Consider the following 26294-nt stretch of genomic DNA (forward strand, 5'->3'; position numbering starts at 1 on the left):
AGTTCAATTAAGGTATGTATTTAGCTCAGTTTTTGATGATTTTTACGTTTTTTAGATCATTGCTACGTAAACTAGCAAGCCCATGTTTCAATTTTTGAATTTGATGATGATTTTATGTTGTCATTGTTGGAAGCTTGATGAATCTTGTGTTTGATGATAGAAAATAAATATATGTTGTTAAATTAATATGTTTTGTATTTGAATTTTTGGTGAATTTGAGTAATTTGGGCTAAATTGTGAAAATAATAAATTGAGGGACTAAAATGTAAAATAAATGAAATGTGAGGACTTATATAAGCTTAGTGAATATTTGGCCAAGTATGGTGTGATGAAATTTTGTTTATTTTGTATTTTGTGAAATAGGGATTAAATTGTGAAAATGTGAAATGTTAGGGGCAAAAGTGTAATTTGCCTATCTGTGTTTTTGGATGAATTTAATTGAATATGTGATTAAATAATTTTAAATGTTACTAATTTAGATCAAGAAAAGAGGAAACAGAATTGGATCGAGGGAAATCTAAAGTTGTTGAATAGTCGTCCCGGTTCTTTCGTCTTCGTCCGAGGTAAGTCTATAAGCACATAAAAGTTGTTAAATTTAAATATTTGTGAATTTTAAATGTTGAATTGAATTTGTGTATTTATATGGGTTAACCGAAAGTATATGTATATAGAAACAATGTGTATAATTTGGATTTGATCGAAATACGACGTACGAAAGTCCTGAATGAACCAAAGGAATTTCAATAAGTGTTACTGTCTAAGACCCTATGTGGGGCAGTGCATCAATTTATAATTGCGAGTAAGACCTTGTGTGGGACAGTGGCATCGCTATGTGATTACATGTAAGACCACGTGTGGGACGTTGGTATTATACTATAAACATGATTATTAGAGCATCCTATCCAGGTCGGATTGGTTCAATGGGCATTATTATGTTGTGATTGAATGTGGAATCGAGCTAAAAAGGTCAGGTAAGTGCTAAGTTTAATGTTAATGAAAATAAGGTAAGCTTAGTATTTGAAATGATGATATAAATTATGTATGTTATATAGAGAATAATATGTATTTATATGAATGCTCATATTCAGCCAAATAAGGTATGTGTGATATTTTAAAAGTGAGAGTTATGGGTGCTTATGATGTGCATTCGGCCAAGTGATGTTTAATTGCTAATATATTTTTGTGAAGTTATATGAATTGGATACTATGATAAATGTATATGTGAAGAAGGGTTGCTTAATTCGGCTTAGTTAAATTATATTATAAACGTTTTTTTAAATGATTTATTTGCTTATGACTTACTAAGCTATTCAAGCTTACTGTGCATCTGTTTATTCGTTGTTTATAGATTTTGGAGTCAAGTTATGAGCTCGGGGATCGTCAGAGTAATCAGTCATACTATCGATCGCTATTTTGGTATTTTTAAAAGTTGAACTTTACTCTCATGGCATGTATAGGCTAGCTTGTTTTTGGGTTAGTTTTGAATTTGTAAATAGTAAGCCATGCGAAAATGGCTAGATATGATGCCTAAGTTTATGCCAATTTCTGTTATGATATAAATATACGTGTGATGCGTTTGGTACATTGTTAATGGTTGTGTAATTTAGTTAGGGTTTAAGCCTATTTCAAAAGCAATATATATTATAGGTATATGACTTATTTGATATATGCATGATGATATAGTCTTGAAAGTTGGCATGCTTAAATTTGACTATTAAACTTAGAAAAATGGTAAAGGACAGTTAAGTGGGTAGTGCATGAATTGGTTAGTTTTACAATTGAAATTTGATCATTTAGAAACACTTGTATGTATTCGTATAATTTTTGTCCATTTTTTCGTGTGGTATGGTTTAACTTAAATTTATATATACGTGTAACAAGCTCGTAAATAATTTATATTGATATTAATTAATGTTATGAATTGAAATGGTAATTGTGGTTTAATTATGCGCAATTGGGTAAATTTATATAATTAAAGCGTTGATGTAAGTTGAGTATATGAAGTAATATATAATTTATGTTTATTTAGGTGTTCAAATGCCTTACTATTTGTCCACAAGTTTTGGCTAATGGGATTATTATATATATGTATTATGATATAATGTTTTATAATAGTAAGATATGTTTGGTTAGTAGATTAAATGGTACACATGTATGATTATTATATCTTTATAACATATGGGTTGAATTAGGTTTTTGTGAGTTAGTTAGATTAAACATTGATGTGTTTTGGTTGTGGATTGTTAACAATGGTAGTTTAATCATGTGGATAATTGTTTAATTATGAGTTATATTGATATTGATTCGTATATGAATATTCATCGCTTATGATTATATGTTATTAAGATTGATTTATATAGGATATAAGTTGCAGAATTTGACTTGTGAAATAATGTATATTAGTTGAGTCAAGTGGATGATTAAATAAATAGTATTGATGTGTTTAATTTTTTTAAAGCATGATTTGTTTATGTATTATAAGTAGTAAAGCATGCTTGGATTTTAGTTAGTTAAGTGATCCATTTGTGCAAATGTGATTATTAATATTGGCTTCTAGTTACTATTCGAATTTAAAAATTTCTCGTGATTGAGTTATTAAAATTTATGCATAATTTGAATTGAAAAGTTTTTTTTTCGAGTTGAGTTTTTGGTCAGTAATGCCTCATAACCCTAATCTGGCGACGGATACGGGTTAGGGGTGTTATAGGTCACCTGATTTAGCTGCCTATTATCAACACACATCCTCTAACTGCCATATTTCTTTTTTACCATCACTATAAGGAAGGCAAAGGAGCTGCTACTATACATTATAATACCAGCTTGCAACATATCCCTAATTAGCCTTTCAATCTCATCTTTTTGAACATTGGGATGTACGTATTGTTTGCCTTGAACTACTACTGCTTTATCCTTTAATGGTATACCATGGTCGTGTTGGGAAATGTGTCCATATTATAGTAAACATGTAATTGTTTTTTATGTATTTGAATGATGAATAAATAAATTTTACATTTCATTGTTATATCTTTTGTATTTCTATCTTTCATATTTTGCATGCATAGCAAAATTGTGACAAGCAAATATTAGCTCATTGATTGTCTAAGTTCAAACCAATGATAAGTAGCATTGTAAGAATATTTACATTGCGAGAAATATAACTTACTTCAGTAGATAAACTAAATGAGTCTGTAATCCCATAAAAGAATCAAATTGAGAATTTGATTCAAATACTGAGAAGGATTATTATGTTGTCTACGATTCCAATTGAAGAGATGACTAGTCTTGGCTACCGGAGCAGTTGACTCCATGGGTAGAGACATAGATGTATTCATTGGCAGAATGATATATTGGATTGGACCCAAGATAAATTAATTATGAATCCATTTGCGAATTAATTCACTTGTGACATTCATGGTGTGATTTACCTAAATCCTGAGTTAGTCACTGAACATGTGTATGTAACTCACTTACTTTGATATGAGTGGAGGCTTATACTCTAAAGATGATCGAGTCGATAGTCGGTCTGTTGGGTACATGACTTGTGTATGGCATGGATTTACTAAAAATAGTGGAATTCATAGCTCAATTAAAGAGTTAATGATATCTTCTCACGGACATTGTGTGGATTGATAAATATGGAACGTGGCCACGAGTTTCTTGTTCTTGAATGAGAAATTTATCGCAACCATTTGTTGACAGTGATCATATTAATCATTAAGAAGATACAATAACGACAATGAGATAAAATAAGATTGTATTGAGTGAACGGATTTAACTCAAAGGAATTAAGGATATCATATGAGGGTAACACACATGACGAGGTCATTGGACAAAGCAGTTGGATGATTTGCTTTCATAAAGCGTATACAATAAGGAGTTTTCAATCATGGTACTTCTTGTGGATTGACTCCAAGATTAAGCAATTGTGAATTATCGGAACGTTGCTTCTAGACATAATTGCAATCACTAAAGCCTAATTGTATATGTCCGATTGGTCCATCCGTTAGCTCAACAAAAGCTCGATCGAACTGCATTTGAATTAGAAGTAATTCTATGACTTTGGAAATAATTTAATTGAGTCGATTTATTCGATGTAGAATTAAATTGGACGGTCGTAAAAATTGTTCAACTAGAAAATTTGATTGAAGATTTTTCTTGAAAAATTAATTTAGAAAATCTTAGTGATTTTTAGGAAAATTAATTTTGATCAAGTAAAATTAATATAATATTTTTTGGAAATTAATTTTAAAGTCAAACAATTGGTCCAATGGGTAATTGAACTTGAAAATTGGACTTGAGATCGTAGATTGAGCCTAGGAGCCCAAAACCGAGACCAATAACAAAAAATTGGTTGAAACGGGTCTAGTATGTGAGACCGAGCCGACAGTCCAACAGGTGGCTAAACAGACCGGTTGAGCCATCATTAACTTAGACCAAACCAGTACAAATCTAAATAGCTTAGGGTGTCGGTGGCTGCGACGACAGCATTCTGGTGGCCGAAAAATTATCGGCGATGATGGGTCTTCGGTTGTTGAGTAGTGGAAGAATTACACTTCTATTGGGACTCTACTAGAGAATTTGATTTCAGATTAACCATTTGAAAAATAATATTATTTTGATATATTTAAAATTAAATTAAATTAAATTAAATTTAATACTTATCTTAATAGTATTTTATTAATTTAATATTAAAGTGATTATCTTAATATTTAATTTAATTTAATGTTTATGTTGTAGATAAAAATTTTATTAATTTAATAAGATTTAATATTAAGTTTAATCTAATATTTATCTTGATAAATATTATTGTAACCTCCCGTTTTTCAATATTCTCGAAAATAGCAGTTTCAGGACCACAAATCTGACTAGTAAGTTCATATAATTAGTATTTAAATTAAACGATTCAATAATAATTTTATATTGAATTTTGATTTGATGAATTTTAATTAATTGAATTAATGGTTAGTATAAGTGGTTATCTCAAAAGTCAAGTGGTTTTTGAAAATGAGGTATTGGAATATTGTCTCTGTAATTTAAGGTAGTAATTTTTTTATTAAATATTTATAGAGTCGCATTATAGGAGTATTAAAGTTCAATCCAAAAATTTTAGTGATTTGATAGTTAATTAAGGTGAAAGAATTAAATCGTAAAAGAAGTAAAAGTTAATCGCTATAGATTTAAAATAGTAAATGGACCAAAATGGTGATTAAACCATAGTCAAAAAGTCCAAGCGGTGGTGGACATGATTTATTCAATAACTTTTGGGCTATTTACCTATTAAGTCCTTATTAGTTTAGGATTAAATTGAAATTAAGCTTGTTTAGTTAAAATGTTAAAACAATTGAAGGACCAATTGTGCAATTGAACCTTCTTTATATAGTAATTATACCATATTCATAAATATTGGATAGTTATGGACATGAGTTACTCATTATATAAGTTAGATTAAAAGGTTAAATTAGTAAATTGCAAAATTAAGTAAATAATTATATGATAACAAAGGTTAAAATCATCATCTTCATGAATCTTTAGAGAAAAAAAGGTCGAACCATCATTGTTAAGGCTTGGGAAGATTTGGCCAAGATTTTCCTTCAATTTGGTAAGTCGATTTTAACTGGTTTCTTGTAATTTTTATATTTTTGAGGTCGTTGCAACTTGGTCCAGCTAACTCGTATCTTTGTTTTGAAAATGGTTAAAGATTATGAATTATGACATTGATGAGTTTTGGATATTCTTGAATTTTTAAGGTAAATTATTAAGCTTGGTTGTTAAATAAGACTATTTTGTAAAGAAATTTTTGGTAAATTTAATGTTTAAGGACTAAAATGTTACAGTGATAAAATTGTGAGGACTTGAAGTAAAATATCAATAAATAAGGGCTATAATAAGGTCCCAAAAAAGTTGGCTAAGCTTGAATTTGATTGAAAATGGTTAAATTGCAAGTGTTAGGCTTAGGGAATAAATTGCATAAAAGGTAAAATGGTTGTGTAGTTTTGTAAAAATGTACAAAATGACTTAATTACTTAAAAGTAGTTAATTATGTTGCTGGAAGTTGAAAATTAAATGGAATTATTATTTTTGATCAAGAATAAATCGATCAGGCTCGAATCATGAAAAGGCTAAAGTAACGGATTGATCGTTGTCTCGATTTTGACTTTGTTTTTTTATCAGGTAAGTTCATTTAATATGAACTCAATTTTATTTCTAATTGTTTATGAATGCTAGAGCTTAAATGATATAAAATTGCTAATATTAAATTGATTTGTTGATAAAACCAGAATTGTAAAAACTTATGACAATGATAATTCCTAATATCAATGGAGACAGGCTACATTTGTACGTAAGACCATAGTGAAACCATGACAACCATTCAAACGTAAGACCATGGTTGGACTATGAACGTGTTTATATATATGACCATAGCTAGGCCATGGCATTCTGATTGTAAGACCATAACCGGGTTATGGCACTATGAACTTAAGACCATGGTTGAACCATTGTAGTATTATATATAATAACGTAGTTGGTATGACCAAAACAGGGTTGTGACATTATGAACATAAGACCATGGTTGGACCATGGTAATGTATATATATAAGACCATAGCTGGGCTATGACATTCTAATGTTAAGACCATAACCGGGTTATGGCACTATAAACATAAGACCATGATTGGACTATGGCAGTGTATATATATAAGACCATAGCTTGTCTATGGCATTCTAATGGTAAGACCATAGCCGAGTTATGGCACTATGAACGTAAGACCATGGCAGTGTATATATATAAGACCATAGCTAGGCTATGGCATTCTGGTGGTAAGACCATAATCAGGTTATGACACTATGAACGTAAGACCATGGCAGGGCCATGACAATGCACATGTAAGACCATAGTTGGACTATGGCTCAATATGAAACGTGTATCGGGGTTTCAATCGTCTTTATAGTATTCATTGGATGAAAACAAATGAGGATCTAAATATGACGTGTAACATGGTAAGCGGTTTGTCATAGTATATATGTGTAAAAATGATAATTGTTGTATTATTATATGTTAAAGAGATTATGCATTATGATAGTAAGAAATGCGAATGTTATTGAAATATTAAAAATTGATTTGAACAAATATTTGAGCAATACTCACCTGTTGGGAGCTGTGGTTGACAGGAATTCTGATAATAACCTTGTTGACAAGAACTATGTTCATTTATCTTGTTATTTGAATATTTATTTTTAACTCAGTAAGCTTTATCAATTAATCGAAAAACTTACTGATTTTTATGAAAGCTTACTCATGTCTTTGTCTTTTCTTTGTAGAGTACGTTTTGTGGAAATCGGGATATTGAATCAACTCGAAGAACCACACTGTCCGAGAATCATTTTGGTAGATTTTAAAATTACTTATATGACATGTAATAGGATTATTTGGTCATGTTTGTAATGGTTCATAAGTATTTTGTAATGTGTATGTGTTGTGCTTTGATTTTGTGAAATGAGTAACTAATATGCTATATATGTTAAGCCCTAAACTATAGCATAATGGATGAATATAGAAGGGTCAGTTGGCATGAATTAGATATGTTAAGTAGTGATTGAATGTGAGTCATATGAGTATGTTTATGGTTTGTCTTTTTGCTAAGGTATTGAAACTATGGTGTTGGTTAGGGTGTTTTTGTTGACACATTGGTTTAAGTCTTGGTTGAATGATTTTGTAAGCTTTGGTTTTTCTTGAATGTGTTTTGAAATCTTGTGATCATGTGTTATAAATTGGTTTAGGTACCTAAGCATTTGGGCTAAAATTGAGCATATTTTGTGTCATTTTAGGCACACACGACTTGAGACACGAGTAATGACACGGTTATGTGTCATACACGAGCATGTGCCCTGAACGTGTTTAGGTGCAGTACCCACACAGCCTGAGATACAGCTTGCGACATAGGTGTGTGTCTCAAAATAGTTTCGAGCACGTTCTGGCACATGACCTGTAACACGAACGTGTGACCCAACATCAAATTCAACACGGTCTACCACACGGCCTGTGACACAGCCGTGTAAGGGTATTCTCAAATGCTACACGGTCTGGCCACAGCGCTGTGTGATCCTTATTTTGAAAATTTTCATTTCTGCCCCAAATCCCCTATTTTGTTTCAAATTGGTCCCTAATTGTTTCTAAATTATTTTTAGGGCCTCATGGACTCGATTTAAGGCCCATAAACATATGTGTTATTTTAATCATAATTATTTGTGAATTTATGTTAATTAATTTGGTAAACATGATGCTATCTGTTATTGATTTTTCTTAATTGCACAGTAATACCCTATAACCCTAATCCAGTGACGAAAGCATTTATGGGTGTTACATTTAGTGGTATCAGTGCTATAGTTTAGTTGGTTCTCAGATTGAACGTAGCGTGTTTGAAGTCTAGAAATTACATGCCATATAAACCAAAGATAGTGTGATGGATTGATCCGATCTAACCCCTACTTTTCTTGCAAATTAATGAATGTTAATAGAATTTGATCATACTGACCTTGATGAAGAAAAAGGTAATAACCCGACTTCTAAAAAAGAAGTAAATTATAGTTTACCGGTTCTGCAAATGCCTAATAGTAAAGTCCCTACTTCCGAACTAGAAGTAAGTCATAGTTTACCGGTTTCATAAATGTCTAATAGTGAAATTAGAATGTCTTGTTGATTTATTAAGTCAGTGGTTCACAGAGCTGGTGCGAGTCAATTCTGTGACCCCACAACCTCTACTCCCTGATATGTTTCTTATGACACCCTTGAGTCCTCAACCGACTAGAATAGTTTGATAGCTTTTGATTAATAATTTAAAAAAATATGGTGCTGAAGAAGTCAGTGGTAAAACAAGTGATGATTCGAGTAGGGCTGGGTACTGGTTTGAAAATATCTACGGAATTTTTGATGATATGGCTTGTTTCTTTGGTGATTATCTTATATGTGTCATGTCTTTGATTAAAGGTAAGGTTTATGGCTAGTGGTTATCTTAGACGGATCCTTTTCGTTCTCGACTTTCAACTAAATGATCTTCTCTACTATTCTGGTACCACGAACTATTTCGAGTGTGGGCTCGAATTAATTGAATCAAAACACAAAACTAGAAACTTTTTTCTTTTATGTGGAAAGAAAAGTTCACTTCTAAAATAGAAACTGACAGAATTGTTATTCCAGAAATATATATTTAATAGTTGAAAATAAATTCTCTCTATTTTTCGGCAAAATAACAATATCTTAAAGTTGTGTGTTAATAGCTCTACCGGTGCCATCTATTTATAGGAAGAGAAAGTAGAACCCTTTTTGAATTGTAGAGATTTATTTCAACTATAAAAACAACTTCCTACTTAGGGTAAGAGTAGGGTGGACCGCATCCCCTAGTATTCCTACTACGGTTGCCGCCCTCTTCATATTCCATGAAGGGTTTTTGACCCTCTCTCATATCGGGTCTAATTACGAGTAATTGTTGGACTTTTTTACCCAGTATTTTGGAATATGATCCAACCTGATTCTATTTTTCTATTTCCCAAAATAAAATTCAATATATTTATATTAAATAGTTTTTCATCTCAATTTTACCTTAGTAAAATTATGATGATTTTACCTTTGGTAAAATTTCTAAAAAAATATATTTAATATTTCACATTCAATTTGTTCACTGTGATCGAATGGTTTATTTTCATTTTCAAGCTTTAAAATTGCTTAAAAACTTAAATTCATTCTCTTGATCATTTTTAAGTAATTCATTTGCATTTGAAGATGAATCATTTCTCATTTTCATTTCTATTTCCATTTCCATTTTCATTTTGAGAAAACCATATTTATTTATGAATGATTTTATTTCTCCATTTCAAAGAAAACCATAACCATTTCTAATGTTTTCCATTTCTCTATTTCTCCATTTCTATTCATTTTGATTCAAACGCACAATTCATTTCTAGATTTAGCAAGCTAGTGGAGAGATTGATTGGACATGTACAATTGAAGCTCAAATGATTTATAATTAAGTTCCAACTTTTCGGCTATTAGTTATAAATTCATTTAGTCATGAAGTCATTCCACTATAGTATCGTGACAGAGCTCTCCCCAAAGGCATACCATTATGAAAGCAACTCGATTAGTGCCCGTCCAATTACTTTGTCATAATTGTGTTACCCTCATAGGATATCAGTAATCTTTTTGGGATAATATTCGTTCTCCCAATATGATCCTACTTTATCTCATGGTAACCATTACATCTTCATCATGAAAAGTAAATTACTATAAAATAGTAATCAAGTCATCCATCACAAAGACGAACGACCTATGGCCACATTTACTTTTCATCAACCATGTAATTCCAATGAGAGGATATTATTTACCTATGTCTCAGGCTATGAATTATACTATTGTAAATGACACTACATACTGTAGAAGTCATACACCCAATGCACCAGCTTTCGGTTATTTATCTATTCGAACTCAGGTTTTTACTTACATCAAAGTGTACGAGTCACACAAACATATTCTGTCATCCACTCAAGATCCAAGCATGCCACACTACGAAAATTACAAGTGAATAAGTACATAAACGGATTAAGAATCTATTTTTCTTAGGTCAAGTCTGATGTACTGTTAGTCCAGCTAGTCACATTTATGTCTCTATCTTTTAGTGTCACCCACTCTGATGCCCAAGACAAAACATCTCCCCAATTAGAATTGATAGATGGCATATTAGTCTTTCGATCAGTTTGCTCATTTCTGATTAGACTAAGTACATGTTTAGGTTCGTCTGCTAATATAAGTTGTCTTTCTGTATTACGATTCAACCACATAATACAGCTTGACATTAGTTAAACATTAGGCAACCAGTGAGAAACATTTGCCTCCATTTTGTTTTGCGTGCAACAACTATGTGAGGACAATATACAAATTATTAATGTAAATCATGAATAATTTTATTAACCAATTTATTCGAAAAATTACAAGTGTACTGAGACAAAAATGCTACATTTAGGGTACCAAATCCAACACATGTAGAGACAGTGTGGGGCCTTTAGCAGATTCCTCCCTAGAAGGGCTTTCTTCTAAATAATCTGAGCACTCATGGAAATCATCTCCCACACCATCAAAAGAGGGATCAAGCAACAATTGATAGAGTTGTGATCTGACACATCTGTGTCCTAAGGTGTACTTAGATCCACACCAAAAGCAAAGAGCCTTTCATTTTCTATCCTCAATTTCAATAGGATTTAAGGATCTATTGGAGCTCCTGCTATGACTAGAAGATGGAGTTGTGCTACCTCCTTATGTAGTTGTGTTAGTGATAGGGCCTATAGAATGCACCTTGGGCATTGGAGTAGGTAAGGGAAAAGGGGTTGGACCCCGATGATTACTCCCTATTCCAGTTGGATAACTTCTCTTCTGAGAATTAGTGAGGATTCCTTCTAATTGCCTAGCCACCAAAAATCCTTCAACTAGTGACTTAGCTTTAAAGAGTTGAATATACTAACCTAACTTTGGTTTCAAATTACTAGTGAAAATATTCAAAGCATAGTTCTCTGGAAGTTTTAGTGATTAAGGATACTGATGAAGGCATCATGGTACTGGTTCACTTTCTCAATTTTCTTAAATAAGATGAGATCTACAATAGGGTCCCTGAAGGTACTAGAACCAAAACGCTCACACAAATGATGAGCATAAAATGGCCATGTTAACAGATAGAAACCACCCTACCTCTAAGTGAAGAAGTAGTGTCAGTCCAGTGCTTTTACCTCAAGGTGTAACATGACAGTGCACACCTTAGCAAGATCAGAGGTCCCTTTTGCTCCAAAGTATTTCTCTAATTTTGCCTACCACCCTTGAAAATCCTTCCATAAAAACAAGGGCACTCAAGTTTATGGCCCCGAGCCAGAATATGCAAACTGCTTGCGTGTGAAAAAGTTTCCAAGCCACCTATCTCAACCATAGGAGTAAAAGGTAAGTGATCTTTAGGAGAGAACCCTGGTGGTGGTCCTCCCAACATCACTTTTCCCTTATCCATAGAAGAGGCTTTCAATTGAGTTGGTATCATATTACCCAGGTACTGCTCGAAGAGGCCATTAAACTCTGATTTGAGTTCCTCTTGGAACTCATTTTTAAATTCCTTCACGCATGTATCCAACCTACTATCACACTGTGAAAGATCCAGCTAAAGCTTAGATAACTCATGCTGCAAATGACCCATATCCTTCAGCAATTTGGCAGTGACACCATCCCAGACCATGAAGAATGATACGCTTTAATACATTTGTTGCACGCTAAATAATCAAACAAAATAGAAGGAAAGAATAAAGAAGAAGAAGAGTGACATGAGAGAATTGAAGAGAGAAAACTAATTCAAAATTATGCAGAAAACCCTATATTCGTTACAACCATAACTGAAATAGGAAGGAGGTCATATGATTATTATACCAGAAATGATTATACAATTGGATTTACAAATGAATGAAACGCATTGTTTCATTTAACCAAAGTGCACCATTCTAACAAACACAAAACACACTGTTTCATTAACAAATTTATAATCAAAACGCAACATTGAAGTAACTGCTAATAACTACCATATCAAATTTGCAAGAAAACATGAATAATTAAGAGAAATATTAAAGAAAAGGAGAAGAAACTAAAATTCAAAAGCCACGTCGATCTGTTTTGGGTTCTTAAGGTTGGGGGGTCTCTGCTTGAAAATCCAAATGGTGAAAGCGAAAGAAAGGCCACGATGAACCTTCAATCTTTGCTTGAAGGTTGATCTAACGGTCGATGGCAATAATGTAGATATATATATGACAAATAGGTGTTTGTTTTAAGAGAGATTTTGAAGCTCTAGAGAAGAATATGAAAAACTTAAAAAAGTGGAAAGTTATTTTTAATTAACCAAAGATAAACAAAATAAAAGAAGGAAGAAAAGATGTGGATTACAAAATAAAATTTTTATTTAAAAATCAAAACTATTTTGAAGTTTTGAATATTTAAAAAAATCATATTAGTTTTTCTTAATTTTCTATATATTTTTTAATTTTTTAAAAATTTTCTTACTTTTTAATTTTTTATTATTTTATGGATAAATTTCCCCATTAGTCACTCTTAATTAAAATTTTTTTTTGTCAATTTAGTTACTATCGTTAGAAATTTTTTTTAAGATAGTAATTCATTCATTATATCACTAATCAAAAGTTGATCGGGCATGCCAAGTCAGCCAAAGTTTCCATCTATTGTTAATGTAATTACAAGGTTAAAATTTCCCTAAATTTAAAACAATATAAAAGGACAATTGGGTTAGAATAAAACTATAAATCCAAAAAAAAAAAACCTAAACAATCTAATATTTTGATTAGAAGAGACGTGATTACAAAATAATATTTTTTTATTTTTTTATTTAAAAACCATAACTATTTTGAAATTTTATAAATTTTTGAATATTCCAAAGCAAGGAGGTCAACCTCTTTCAAATATACAACATGGATTCTGGCAATGCAATAGAGTTGGGCTTTCATGCGGATCCAAATGAATCATCTTTTCCACGGAGGTAAATCCTTACCTGCTAGGCAAGAGGATAACAAGTTAGAAATTATGTTTCGGTACGACATGTATTTCTATTACTGTGAAATTCATAAATTAAGTAATTAATCGTGGGGTTACCATTATCCTGTTTGTAATGACAAATCTTGTACGTGTTCCTAAGAAAATAAAAGAAATTTGTCAAAATTTCGGGGTCTTAAAGGGTCATAGAAACACATAAGAACTCTTGAATGAAACTGGAAAAGAGATGTAACTCCAGTTCCTTCGAAATGGTAAGATCTTTAACGCAAGAAGAATGGGTCGATCCGTATCATCTTGACTTGGTTTAGATTTCTCTATTTTTTTAAGAATACCGACTCTCCTACTCTTATCGAATAGAATATGCTGAGGCAAACCTTTTTCATGTAAAACCTGCTTGATATATATCGAGAGAATCGTACAGTTTTATGAAACCATGTGTATATGGCTTGAATTCATAGTCAACCCTATTTCCGATAGGAGCAGTTGACAATTGAATCCAACTTTCTCTATTATTTTCGTATCCGTAATAGTGTGAAAGGAAAGCCTGGCTCCAAGTTGTTCAAGAATAGTGACGTTGTTGAGTTTCTCAATCCTTTGACTTAATATTAGTCAACTCTATTTCTTGATGAGGGTAGGGAAGGGATATAACTCAACGGTAGAGTGTCACCTTGACGTGGTGAAAGTCATCAGTCTAAGATAATCTTTTGTTCCATAGTCCCGAGGCTATTTACAACCAGTCAATTAAGAATTCTCAGATGTACTATTACTAGTTGTTGAGTATGACTCCTATTTGAGAAATAATCTTTTAGTTAAACTCTGTTTATTTCTTTCAATCAAACTCTGATTAGTCTAAGATTATTTTATTATATTTGACCTATGAATTTAGCCTATAAATAGGCTCTTTTACAACCTTAGAAAATACACCAATTAGAGATTAGAACTCATAGCACATTTAGAGAATTTTGTGTTTACATTTTGAGGGTTCTTTGTTTCGGGTTTTCGAGGTTTAATTTTTATCTCCATCTTTTGTACTCTTCGTTCTTTTGCCATTATAGTAAAATTATCTTTACCCGTGGTTTTTTATCCTCTATGGAGGGGTTTTTCCACGTTAAATTTATGTGTTCAATTTCCCAATTTATTCCGCTATTTTTTTACTTGTTACTTAATCGGGTTGGTCCCAACAAGTACAATCAGAGCTAATTTAATTTTCATAGATTAGCCCATTCAGAGATGGTAGGAACAAGGTTTCAAATTGAGAAGTTCGATGGTGAGACAAATTTCAATTTGTGGCAAGTTCAGATGATGGCAATTCTAGTTCAAACAGGCTTGAAAAATGTTGTTACCGAGAAAAAGTTTGAGAATATAAATCAAACAGAATGGGAAGAGCTTGATGAAAGGGCCTTGTCAGCAATCCAGTTGTGCCTCGCGAATACGGTATTGCAGGAGATATTGATGGAAAAGACCTTATTCGCCTTATGGAAAAGGTTAGAAACTTTTTATACGACTAAGTCTCTAGCTAACCGTTTAGTGTTGAAACAACGCCTATTTACATTTCGCATGAATGAAGGTGAGCTTCTTAGAGATCACATCAATCAATTCATTACTCTTTTAAATGATTTAGAAAACATTGAGGTTCATATTGACGATAAAGATCAGGCTATGCTATTATTGTGCTCTTTACCCCCTTCATACAAGTCTTTTAGGGAGACCCTGATTTATGGCAAAGACAAACTCTCGTTCGAAGATGTGAAGGGTCATTTGTTGAGTAGAGACAAACTCGACAATGAGTTTGGCTTGGATAGCAAGGCAGATAGACAAGCTTTCGTTTTGGTAGCATCAAATAACCGAGACAAAAGATGTCGCTATTGTAAAAAGTTAGGTCATGTCAAAGCAGATTGTTATAAACTACGAAATAAAATAGCTGCTGAGAGTAACGAGGAAGATGTAGCTAATGCTAATTTGACCGATGAAAGCAGTGATGATTTCTTGTTAGTGTCAATGAGCGATAACTCCAAGCTCACGTCCGAGTGGATCCTAGATTCGAGATGTTCTTTCCACATGTGTCCGAATAGAGAATGGTTCTCCACATACAGTTTGGTTGAAGGTGGAGTTGTGCGCGTGGGAAACGATTCATCTAGTAAGGTAATTGGTATTGGTACTGTTAAAATTAGGATACACGATGGAACGATTAGGACACTCTCAGATGTCAGATATGTACCTGATTTACGAAAGAATCTCATCTCCTTGAGTATTTTAGACTTGAAAAGATGCATAATCAACATCGAGTCGAGTGGTATTAAAGTATCTCATGGAGCTCTCGTTTTGTTAAAAGGTTAAAGAACCAACAATCTTTATATTCTAAAAGGTTCTACAGTGACTGGTGAAATCGGACGCCCCTCGTCTGTTACGGAGTCGAAGTCAACTCGTTTGGAGCGGAGGCAACTTGGTCATAGGAGGGAAAAAAGTATGATCGTTTCGCTGGAGAGAGGTTCTTTTTTGGATGCAAGTTTTGAAAAGTTAGGGCACTGTGTTCGTGAAAATCAAACTCGGCTTAGTTTTAATTTGGCAGTGTACAAGTCGAAGGCTAGAAGTCTTCTAGTTTCTAAGCACAGATTCGACTTAGTTAATTCCTTGTATAGTTCAAGATAGGCCCGTGGCGGGCTTTGGCAAAGATGGCATTGTGGAAATATGAGTCAAGGTGGAGATTTGTTGAGTATGACTCCTATTTGAGAAATAATCTTTCAGTTAAACTCTGTTTATTTGTTTCAATCAAATTCTGATTAGTCTAGATTATTTTTTTTATTTGACCTATGAATTTAGCCTATAAATGGCTCTTTTACAACCTTAGAAAATACACCCATTAGAGATTATAACTCATAACACATTTAGAGAATTTTGTGTTTATGTTTTGAGGGTTCTTTGTTTTCGGGTTTTCGGGGTTTAGTTTTTATCTCCATCTTTTATACTTTTCGTTCTTTTGCCATTATAGTAAACTTATCTTTGCCCATGGTTTTTTATCCTCTTTGGAGGGGTTTTTCCACGTTAAATTTGTGCGTTCAATTTCTCAATTTCTCAATTTAATCGGGTCGATCCCAACACTAGCAAATGCCTCAAAGATGCAGTCATTGATTCTCCCGAGAGGCCACACTTACCGTGAGCAAACACATTAATTTAATGACGAGGAGTGCATTTTTTCTATGCTACTAATACTTGTACTTGCTCTGCTATTCTGCCCAAGCCTAGCTGAGGAAGAGTTACGGGGCGTAAAACAAAAAAAAATATGCTTATTTTATTTTGTTTTGGCCAGTAATTCTATATATAAATATAAACTAGAAAAGTAAATATACGATAAATAATAAATAAAAGGCCACTCCATTTCGACAAAAGACCCACGCTCAAGTTCCATAGCTTTGGGTCCACTATCTCGATCATGATTTTCCTACCCTAGAGGGAAAGGTCCTTCCCTTTTGGGCCGCTTGTGGGCGAGGAGGGGTTCGAACCCCCGACACCATGGTTCGTAGCAACGTGGTTCTATATTTTTTTAATTTTTAATTTTTTTACTTATTATTATTTTAAAAGCATTTGTAATTAAGCACATTTAAATCACCACGCGGGCTAATAATGTTGACCGTTAATTAACTAATGGTCACAACAACAATTCTGTAAAAAAAACAAAAGATCAATTTGATTAAAATTGGAACAATGAGGGCTAAAGTACTTAAAAAAAAAGAATAAGGGGCACAACTATTAATCAGCCAGATATTTTTGGTATTATGCCATAACAATACAAATATGAGATAAATATGCAATAAGTTTCAACCTTTTTCTGGCAGATTACGAAGGAGTTATCATCAATTTGAGGAGTCCTCAATGTCATCATTGCTAAATCCTAATGGACTTTATTAATTGCTATCTATTTTCAATACCCAAATCAATATATTGTTACTGATTTCTTTACATTCACTGCCCACGATTCATCTTAATTTCATCTATAAATTAAAATTTCCCACAATTATTATTTAATATTTATATGTGTTGTTAAATTTTCATTTAATTTAAATTTTTTTGTGTTAAATAAAATAAATAGGTAGTTATGTTGAAAATTTTAAATTGTTATTTGATAAATCAAAAACTTCCATCATTTGTTTCTTTATTATATATTATTTAAAAATATTAATTTTCAATAGCATATGTCTAAGTTGACTATATTCAAAATAAACTATCTATTTAGTTTTGTTAAAAATTAATTATTTTATATAATCTTATTCCAAAATGATCTAAAGTAATATAAAAATATTAATAAAATGAAAACAATAAAATAAATAAAATATATTATTTTTATAACATAAAATCTTTTTTGTACTTAGAAATGCTATCAAAGGTCCCAACAAAGCCAGCGATATTAGTATTATCTTAATAATAAATTAGGACTCTCATCAAATTGATTTGAATAATGTGGCCGTTTATATCCTTTTCATTATTGCAATGTTGATTTGAGGACATACAAAGAAATAATAATCATCATAATTTAATTGTTAAATCACTGCCTTAATCAACACCTCTCTCAGCAAAAGTCCTTGTCAAAACAAAACTAATGCAAGAAAATTCGTGGAGCAAAGGGAAGAAAATTAATTCTATTCAAATACCACAGTAATTCCAATTCCAATGATTAATCACTTCCATTTAATTCAGTGGTAATTAGGGTAGGTACGAATCAATTATTAAACCATTTAATCATAAAATTAAATTTTTTTTTTGATGTTGTTTAATTTTGAAATAAGATTACAATTTTTAGATTCTCAAACTTATAATTTTGTAATTTCATTATTTCTTAAATTATTTAAACAGATTTAGTTCCTTTTTGCTAAAAAAATAATTATAATTAAAATCCAGTTTTTTTTCTCTTCTCATTTTTCTCTCCTTTGAATATAAAAATCTCTAGCTTATTGCTACTTTTAATTTCAGCTCTGACCTCTCTTAAATGTTGTGAATAGATTAGATTTAAACATCCATAATAAAAGATTAAGAGATTTTTTTTATTTTTTAAGATGAAAAATGATAATATTTTAAATCAAAATTCTCGATTAAATTTAATATCGTACAAATGTGACACTAACGAAAGAAAAAAAAATTATCAAATTAAAGTGATTATATAACAAAGGCATGTCTTTTAAAATTTTAAAATAGTGTTTCCCTAATATTCAATCGAATCAAGCTATGAACTTTTTATTCAACCCTTCTAATGTTTTTACTTTATTTTAAAATTAAAATTAAGTGAATCAAATTTAGAAATATTGATTTATTGTGGTCTACAGAAATATACCATGCTTAACAATAATTTATTTATCTATTTATACTCTACTTAAAAGCTATGTCAAATGCTTGGGACAATAGAATTTTAAATTTGATTATTGTTAGCCACTTTGCATGATAAAACTTACACCACTTCTTAAATCTAATTTTAGCACATGCCATTTGTGTGGAATGAATGAAAAAATATTATCAAATATATACAAGTGAGTAAATTGAATTTTAATTTGGTTAACATTGATTATTGTTGCCTATATAAGAGAATGAGAGTTTAAATGCGCTAAAACACATTTATCATCCTATTGAAAGATTGGGAAGGGATTATAAATAGTTGTAGGTGTTTGTATAAAAAAAATATACACCAATAAAATCAAATTTACAAATAAAAAGAACCCAATCAATTAAGAAAAAAAAACTCAATTTTCTTAGACTTGTTCTCAAACCGCATTAAATAGAACAGAAAAATTGAAGGCTTATATCATGAATTTTAATTTCACTTCTCTTTAATATTAAAAGCAAATCAAATTCTCTAAAATAAACGGTAAATAAACCATATAAATAAATTATCATAATTAAGTTTCATGGTTGTTCAATCCAGGTGAATAAAAATAATTTTTTTAGGTTGCTATAAATTTATGAGAAATTTGAGAATAAAAAATGTGAAACTTATAAAGAAAATTCTATAACAGTGATACTTCAGTAAAATTTATTTTTAGGTAAATTTACATTCCGTAAATCACATATTTAAATTTTACATTTCAACCAAATGAATTAAACAAGATAATTTTATATTCTTGTAATCCCATAAAGGAACATTTGGTTCTTTCCCATGTTATGATTCCAATGGAATGCGATTCTTTAAAATCTGATTGATGAGAATGTCACTGCCAAAAAAGTTATTTTACGATGTTTGATATACTTGCAAAGTATTGATTAAAATCTCAAAGAAATTGCATTAACATATTTGGTACATCAATGCCTTCCCTGGAATATAATGGTACATTACAAACTTAACTTTATTAAATAAAAGATAATATTAATATATTTTAACATTTTTATTAGTAACAAATATTTGAATTAATCAAAAAGATATAATTTGCTCATGTTTTGATCGAATTTGTTACAGGAGTACATTTGAAAAATAATTTATCTATTAACTCAACATAGAGATGCAAAATTTTCCTCATTGCATTGTACACATAACTTGAAATTATCTTGAAACTAAAATTTGATATTGATAAACTAATATGTTTAAATAGTTTTATAACAAAACAAATGCATTCATTTTAAATCTTCAACACAAACAAACAAATCTCAGTGAATGACACAGGCCCCAACGTGTAAACAAACGTCTATACTCTCAAGCTAGGCTTGACAAAAACCTATATGAATTTGGTTCGATTATCGTCCAGTCAAGCTTATGAGGGAGTGACAAAAGCATTCAGCCGCTAGGCAAAGCGGTGAAGTGCTGAACTCTAGATGGCCATGGCCATAGTCCAATGGCTCTGACCCTAGTAGCATATGACACGGTGCAAGGCTGATTAAACTTTATATGATTACAAATTCAGTTGTTGAAGGAGATTTTGATTTGAGTTGTACAGCATGCTTTCTAGCTCTCTCTCTTTCTTTGATCGTTTCAAACTCCAATATTTGCCCAGCCCAACTTGGATGGCAACAATTAATAGTAATCTTCTCCATCACTTTCCCATGCTCAAGTAGATATGCAAGGAAATCCACATCGATTTTAAAACCTCTGAAGCCGATCACCTCTACCACTTTAAGACTAGGGATGGGTTTTCCGGTAACATTACTCGTATTATGTGCATGATTGTATGTCGAAGATCTCCAAATATTCAACTGCAAAATGATACAACATAATAAGAACAACCGTAAGGGAACAAAAGGGAAAGATAAGTGATCAACTGTGTTTTGTGTGGAAAGGCTGATGTGAACTTTGGTGACTAACGTATATGAAGAAATCGGAAACATTACCTCCAACGAGAGTTTGTTCAAAGAAGGAGATGCATCAATCAAGGAAGTCAAGACAAGAAGATCGTCATCATATCCACCATACGCACTTACTGCTAAGTGCCTAAGATTTGTCAATTCAGGGAAATTCGGAAATGTCATATTATACTGCAAAAGTAATTTATAATGAGAAACTCAAACAGAAACAAAATCAAAAACCGAAGGCGGCGAATATTGCAGCAAACACTTACAGCACTCATCTCCAATGTAAGACTTTTCAGCTGACAAAGATATCCCGAAAGGGGGCAAAAAGCGAAAGCTGGTTCATCATCTAAGTTCCCACCTATAAGCACATCAGTCAGAAGGGGAGCATTTTCGATATGTAATGCCACCTTTTGTCCATAATACAGAAATGACTGTAAATTGGGTGCAGAAATCTCGAGATTTTGCAAAGCGAGGCAAGCTCGTATCTCCAAATATCGCAACCGTAAAGGCGATGAACTAGCCACGTTAAGAGTCACTAAATTTTTTGACCACTCCACAACTAATTTTTCAAGCAGGGGACAATGCAAAAGGAAGTGCTCTAAAACCTCTCCGCTTACTTTTACAAATCTCAAACACAAGGAATCCAACAATCCTATGCAAGATAAACCCTGAGGAGTTCGAATGTAATTGAAACAACTTTTGGTTAAAGAATAGGATCTTAAACCTGGTGGCCAAGTTTCCTCTGCTACTTCTTCAAAGTCCAATTCAAGTTTTCGAACCCTCTTCGATATGGCAAAACAAAACCAACTATCAATATCATGTCTGCAAGTCCAATCCAAATCAAAACAAACCCTAAACTCATTTAGAGTGGAACCTTTATGCGATTCCAGGACGTGGTTAACCCAGTTTATGTACCAAGTTCTCTTTTTTTTCCTTAATCGCCCATTCCTCCGAAGCTCGCCTAATGTATTTGAAGCATCAAAGTTCAAAGCAACAATGTGTGGCCACAAAATTTTCAACCTCCTGGAAAGAAAGCATATGTTTGCTGCCTCTTTAAGGGTCAAAAAGGAAAGAATTATAAATAGAATTTCATCAGTTAATTCACTAATCCGATCCTTAGAATCCTCTTTTCCTTGATCACCCTTCTCCATCTTAATAAAACAAAAAACAAAATCATCAATACACAAATTACAAAAATTTGTCATAAGCAAAGATCAGCCATGATTAGGATAACCAAATAGCAACTTGAAGACTTACTTATAACCAAGATTCATGAATCACGATAAGGATGACAGAATTTTAATCCCATGGACTATGGTATTCAAATTTCACGACCAAGAAAACGGATAAAATCATCTTTCCTGAAGAAACAGTGCGAATTTTCATAATTAAAATTCGGCATCATTAGCCATAAAAAAAATAAAAAAAATGCATGAGATTTCACAATGAATGCCAAATACAGAAGAAAAGGAAAAGGTAAAAGAGAGAATTAATACCATTTTATTTAATCTGGGTCTGGCTTCTTTCGGTGGAAGAGATAAATAGTAGAAATTACAAAAAGGGAAATAATATATTTTTTAAGCGTGAGTGAAAAATGTAAAGAAGCGACATAACTTCTTTTCTGATTTTACATGCTTTCCTTTTAACCAGCAATGGCTTAATACCTATTTTCACCTCTGTTTTATACATCAAATTTCAATTTGATATTTCAACATTTTTTTATCACTTTAGTCCCTGTATTTTTCTTCTATCTATTATATTATCTCAATCCAAATTTTCGTTAAAAGACGTCAAGTAAACCAATAAAATGTTGCCATGTGTCAAAAAATTACTTAAAATTTTTTAAAACTATCACAAAGCAAAAGAATTCACAAAAATCCCCAAAAAGAAAATATCATGATTTTTTTGGGTCTCCAATTTTACAAAAAAGTCATTTTAGTCTTCTCTTTAATTTTTCACCTCTTTTAACTCTTGAACTTGCATTTTTTTGTCAAATCACCCCCAAATGTATGGATATACACATGAATTGCTATGTGGATGACATGTCTATGTTTAACTAATTTTTAAAAATTTTAAAATATTAAAAAATATATTTTTAACAAATTTTAATTTTTAAAAGTAATTTTTATAATTTTTTCAAATTTAAAATTTTAAAAAATTAATTAAAGGTTGACGTGTATGTCATGCCAAAAAAGTTAAAAAATAACTTTCCATCCATTTTTGAGTGATTTGAAAAAAAACACAAGTTTAAGAGCTAAAAAAGGTAAAAAAAATTAAATTGAGGGCTAAAATGATTTTTTTTTTACGTTCGAAGGCCAAATAAGTTAGTATGCCAACTAAAAACTTTGAAAATTCTAAACAAACTAAAAAAAATTCATAATTTATTTTTAAAAAATATGAAAAATATTTTCAAAAATATTAATTTTATAAAACTTCATAAAAATCCAAAAAAATCATAAAAATAAAAGCCCTATTTGGCAATTGGCTGATAGGTGATAGCTGATAGCTAGTTGTTGATTGTAGTGATTGGTTTAACCAACTGATTTTATTAACTATTTATTTAAAAGTGTATGGTAAAACTTAACTGATAGTTGAAAGCTAATATGTGTAAAATGACAAATAAGGGCATGACACATTTTATTGTTAAATATTTTTGTTTATAATACTTTTGTGACACTCTATACCCAACTCGGTTTAACGGATTCGAATATAAGATGTCACAATATTTACATAACAAAATTTTACAATCTATAAAAGCCATATTGAATGTACCTTTTATCTATATAAAATCCTTTCTAAGATAATAGGTTTGAATAATACATTTAACGTTTGTCACAAACTTTCTATGGTAAAAAACACCTTACAACAAATTGTTTAATAAAATAGACATATTCGTAGTTTATATTATTACTTGTCATTTGAAAAAAAATATTTCTTTAAATGTCCCTTTGTATGCATAATATTGCCCTCGGTCTAGCACTATGCCGCATCCATGGCTTGATCCCTCCCGGCGCACTGGTTCAGTTATTAAACCTACATACCAAAAGACACTTGTAAGTTCAAAGGAAATTAGTGGGTCTCTGACCGCCTCCGGATGTACTAACGTCCAAAGTGTGAATACTGCAACAAAAGTTATATATAAATGAGGCGATATCAGTAAGTATACTGGTTAGGTTGTAATATAGTTACAATGGAGTAGGTGAGTAGTTCGAGGATCGTACCCAAGGGAGGCTAGTGCTAGATCAATTTAAACCTAAACACTAAAAGATCTAATTAGTACTCGAAATAGGTTATATTAAGCAAATACAAATAAAAGAGATTTTTAGGATTTTTATAATAATAAAATATAATAAACAAATAAATATCAAGAGATTAAAAAGTGGAATTAATCAAATTTGATTATGGGTGATTAGCTAGCTTTGATAATCTTTATCAACTGTCACTTTGGGTTCCTCGTCAATTAACTAGTCGATATTTTAGCAGGACCTTCCGATACGTCCACTAAAATAATGAGTCAGCAAGGACTACTTATCTTCTGACCTCACAGTCTAGACCATACTAATTTTAGGTTAATTCCTACCTTGATGACTTCCTAAGGTTGTCAAGCCTACGGTTTAGGTTCTTCCTTTCCTAAACAATTGATCCGTTGAGTAACCCTACAAAACAGTTAATAGATCATACCTCCACTCACTAATCCCCCATAGAGAGATTAGTTCCTCATGGTTTTCGTAAATAATATAAAATCGATATAAAGCATAAACATGATAATTGAATCGAAAGTATAAAATTTAAGAAAAAGCCTAGTTTGTATTATAAAGAAGATTGAGTCTACAAAATTTAATTTCATCCACAAATCAGATCTCCCGAGATAAAACAAAGAACAAACTGAAAGTAAATCTAAAACATAGGAAAAGAGAAAAAATTAAACAGAAATTAAAAGAAAGATTCTAAACTAAGTAATTGGTGTCCATAACATGTGACAAATGAGCCTATTTATAGATTTGATGTGAACGTCGTCCTTAACCCTAGGGTAGCTGACGTTCCTGGGCTTTAAGTTGGATTGTGCAAACCAAAATGCCCTCTGGCTCATATTAATTACTGTCCAGAGTCGATGTCACGACACATCAGAACCTGTGTCGCGACATAGAAATCAATATACTTTTCTTTGGGATGTAACGCTCCAAAATTTTAATTTTGGGTATTGTGAATGTGTGACACAAACATTTGTTAGCTTTTGTCGTTATGTGTTTTAGGAGTGTTTGGGAGGTCCCAAGTTCAAGCCAGGACTTGGGCAAATTTTGGTATTTTTATGAATAAGCCCTATCTTTGGTCAATAGGCTTTTGAAGTAAAAGTTGACAAATAATTAATAGAATGGGTCTATTGGTTTGGTGGATAATTGGATTGTTGGCGTGAGGGAGGTCATGGTTTCGAATCTTTGGGATGGCAAGGTTGTGTTTTTGCTCCTAATTTCAGCAAGAGTTGTGCTGAACTGAGTTTCTGAGTGGTGGATGTGTAGTGGGAAATGAGGGAGCGATTTTAGGAGTGAATTAGGGGATTATGGAGGAAAATATTCAAAATCTGATCATTTTTTCCTTTTTCGAAAAAAAAGAGAGTCGTTTTTCTCTCCATGTAACAACCCAATTTAGGGCCTAGTAAGAACAGTAGTTTCGGGACCACAAATCTGACGAGGAAAAAATTTCTTATAATTATATTTTTATGGCCTACAATTTCACGAAAAGATTTCATAAAAATTTCGTTCGAAAATTTTGACGTTTGGGCACTCAATTTAGTCAAAAGGACTAAATTGTAAAAAGTACAAAAGTTGAGTTCTACATGTTAGAGGTGTCCAATTGTTATGAAATTTTAAATTGGAGGTCTTTAAATGGAAATTAGACCATTGTTTAAATTGTGGACAAAAATGAACGTGAGATAAGTGAAATAGGATATTTTTAAGTGAAGAGTATTTTAGTCATTTAGTTATTAAAATGAATTAAAAACAAAATTAAAAGCCAATTTTTGTCCATCTTCAAACTAGGGCCGAATTTTACAAGGGGAAAGCCATATTTAGGGTTTTCAAGCTTCCAAGCTCCATAGTAAGTGATCCCAAGCCCCGTTTTTAATGTTCTTTACATTTTAAGAGTCCCGGTAACTTGATTTAGCTTATTCTAGCAATAATTTAACCCTAGGGTTCATATTTGGAAAAATACCCATAGGTGAAATATGTTTGTTTTGATGTTTTATGGTAGAATATGAAGCTTATAATTTTCTTAAACAACTTTTCCTAAGCGATTTTAAGTGAAAACGTGTAAAACGTCATAATTGATAAAAATATTTAGTGTTCATAAGTAAGTGTTAGAGTGGGAATTTGATGTTACCATAGAAGGGAAAAATGTTCAGCATGTCATAAAACATAAGAATAAGAGATGAAGTTTAATTTCTGAGCTTTGGGACA

At 31.6% G+C, this 26294-nt stretch overlaps 1 protein-coding gene across 2 annotated transcripts; it reads right to left on the reverse strand.

Moving 5' to 3' along the window:
• Positions 1-20098: 20098 nt before the first annotated feature.
• Positions 20099-22531, reverse strand: LOC107909908 (F-box/FBD/LRR-repeat protein At1g16930). Of its 2 annotated transcripts, XM_041088805.1 has the most exons (6): positions 22338-22495; positions 22099-22202; positions 21566-21992; positions 21108-21199; positions 20881-21024; positions 20099-20745 (listed from the first exon to the last, which is right to left on the reverse strand). In XM_041088805.1, exons 3-6 carry the CDS (start codon positions 21990-21992, stop codon positions 20437-20439), a joined length of 972 nt encoding a protein of 323 aa, XP_040944739.1. In that variant the 5' UTR covers positions 22099-22202; positions 22338-22495; the 3' UTR covers positions 20099-20436. The 2 variants fall into 2 exon arrangements, with proteins under 2 accessions (XP_040944739.1, XP_016693098.2); XM_016837609.2 differs by having other exon boundaries at positions 21108-21992; positions 22338-22531.
• Positions 22532-26294: the final 3763 nt, after the last annotated feature.

The sequence above is a fragment of the Gossypium hirsutum genome, chromosome D02 (assembly GCF_007990345.1).
Source record: "Gossypium hirsutum isolate 1008001.06 chromosome D02, Gossypium_hirsutum_v2.1, whole genome shotgun sequence".
NCBI classification, from domain to species: Eukaryota; Viridiplantae; Streptophyta; class Magnoliopsida; order Malvales; family Malvaceae; genus Gossypium; species Gossypium hirsutum.

Excerpts from the sequence above, each read along its gene's own strand:
- LOC107909908 (XM_016837609.2), bottom strand. The coding sequence starts at position 21,992 with ATGGAGAAGGGTGATCAAGGAAAAGAGGATTCTAAGGATCGGATTAGT. Across the intron at positions 21,025-21,107 it reads TTACATTGGAGATGAGTGCT|TATAATATGACATTTCCGAA; the intron begins GTAAGTGTTTGC and ends TTACTTTTGCAG. Across the intron at positions 20,746-20,880 it reads TGAACAAACTCTCGTTGGAG|TTGAATATTTGGAGATCTTC; the intron begins GTAATGTTTCCG and ends ATCATTTTGCAG.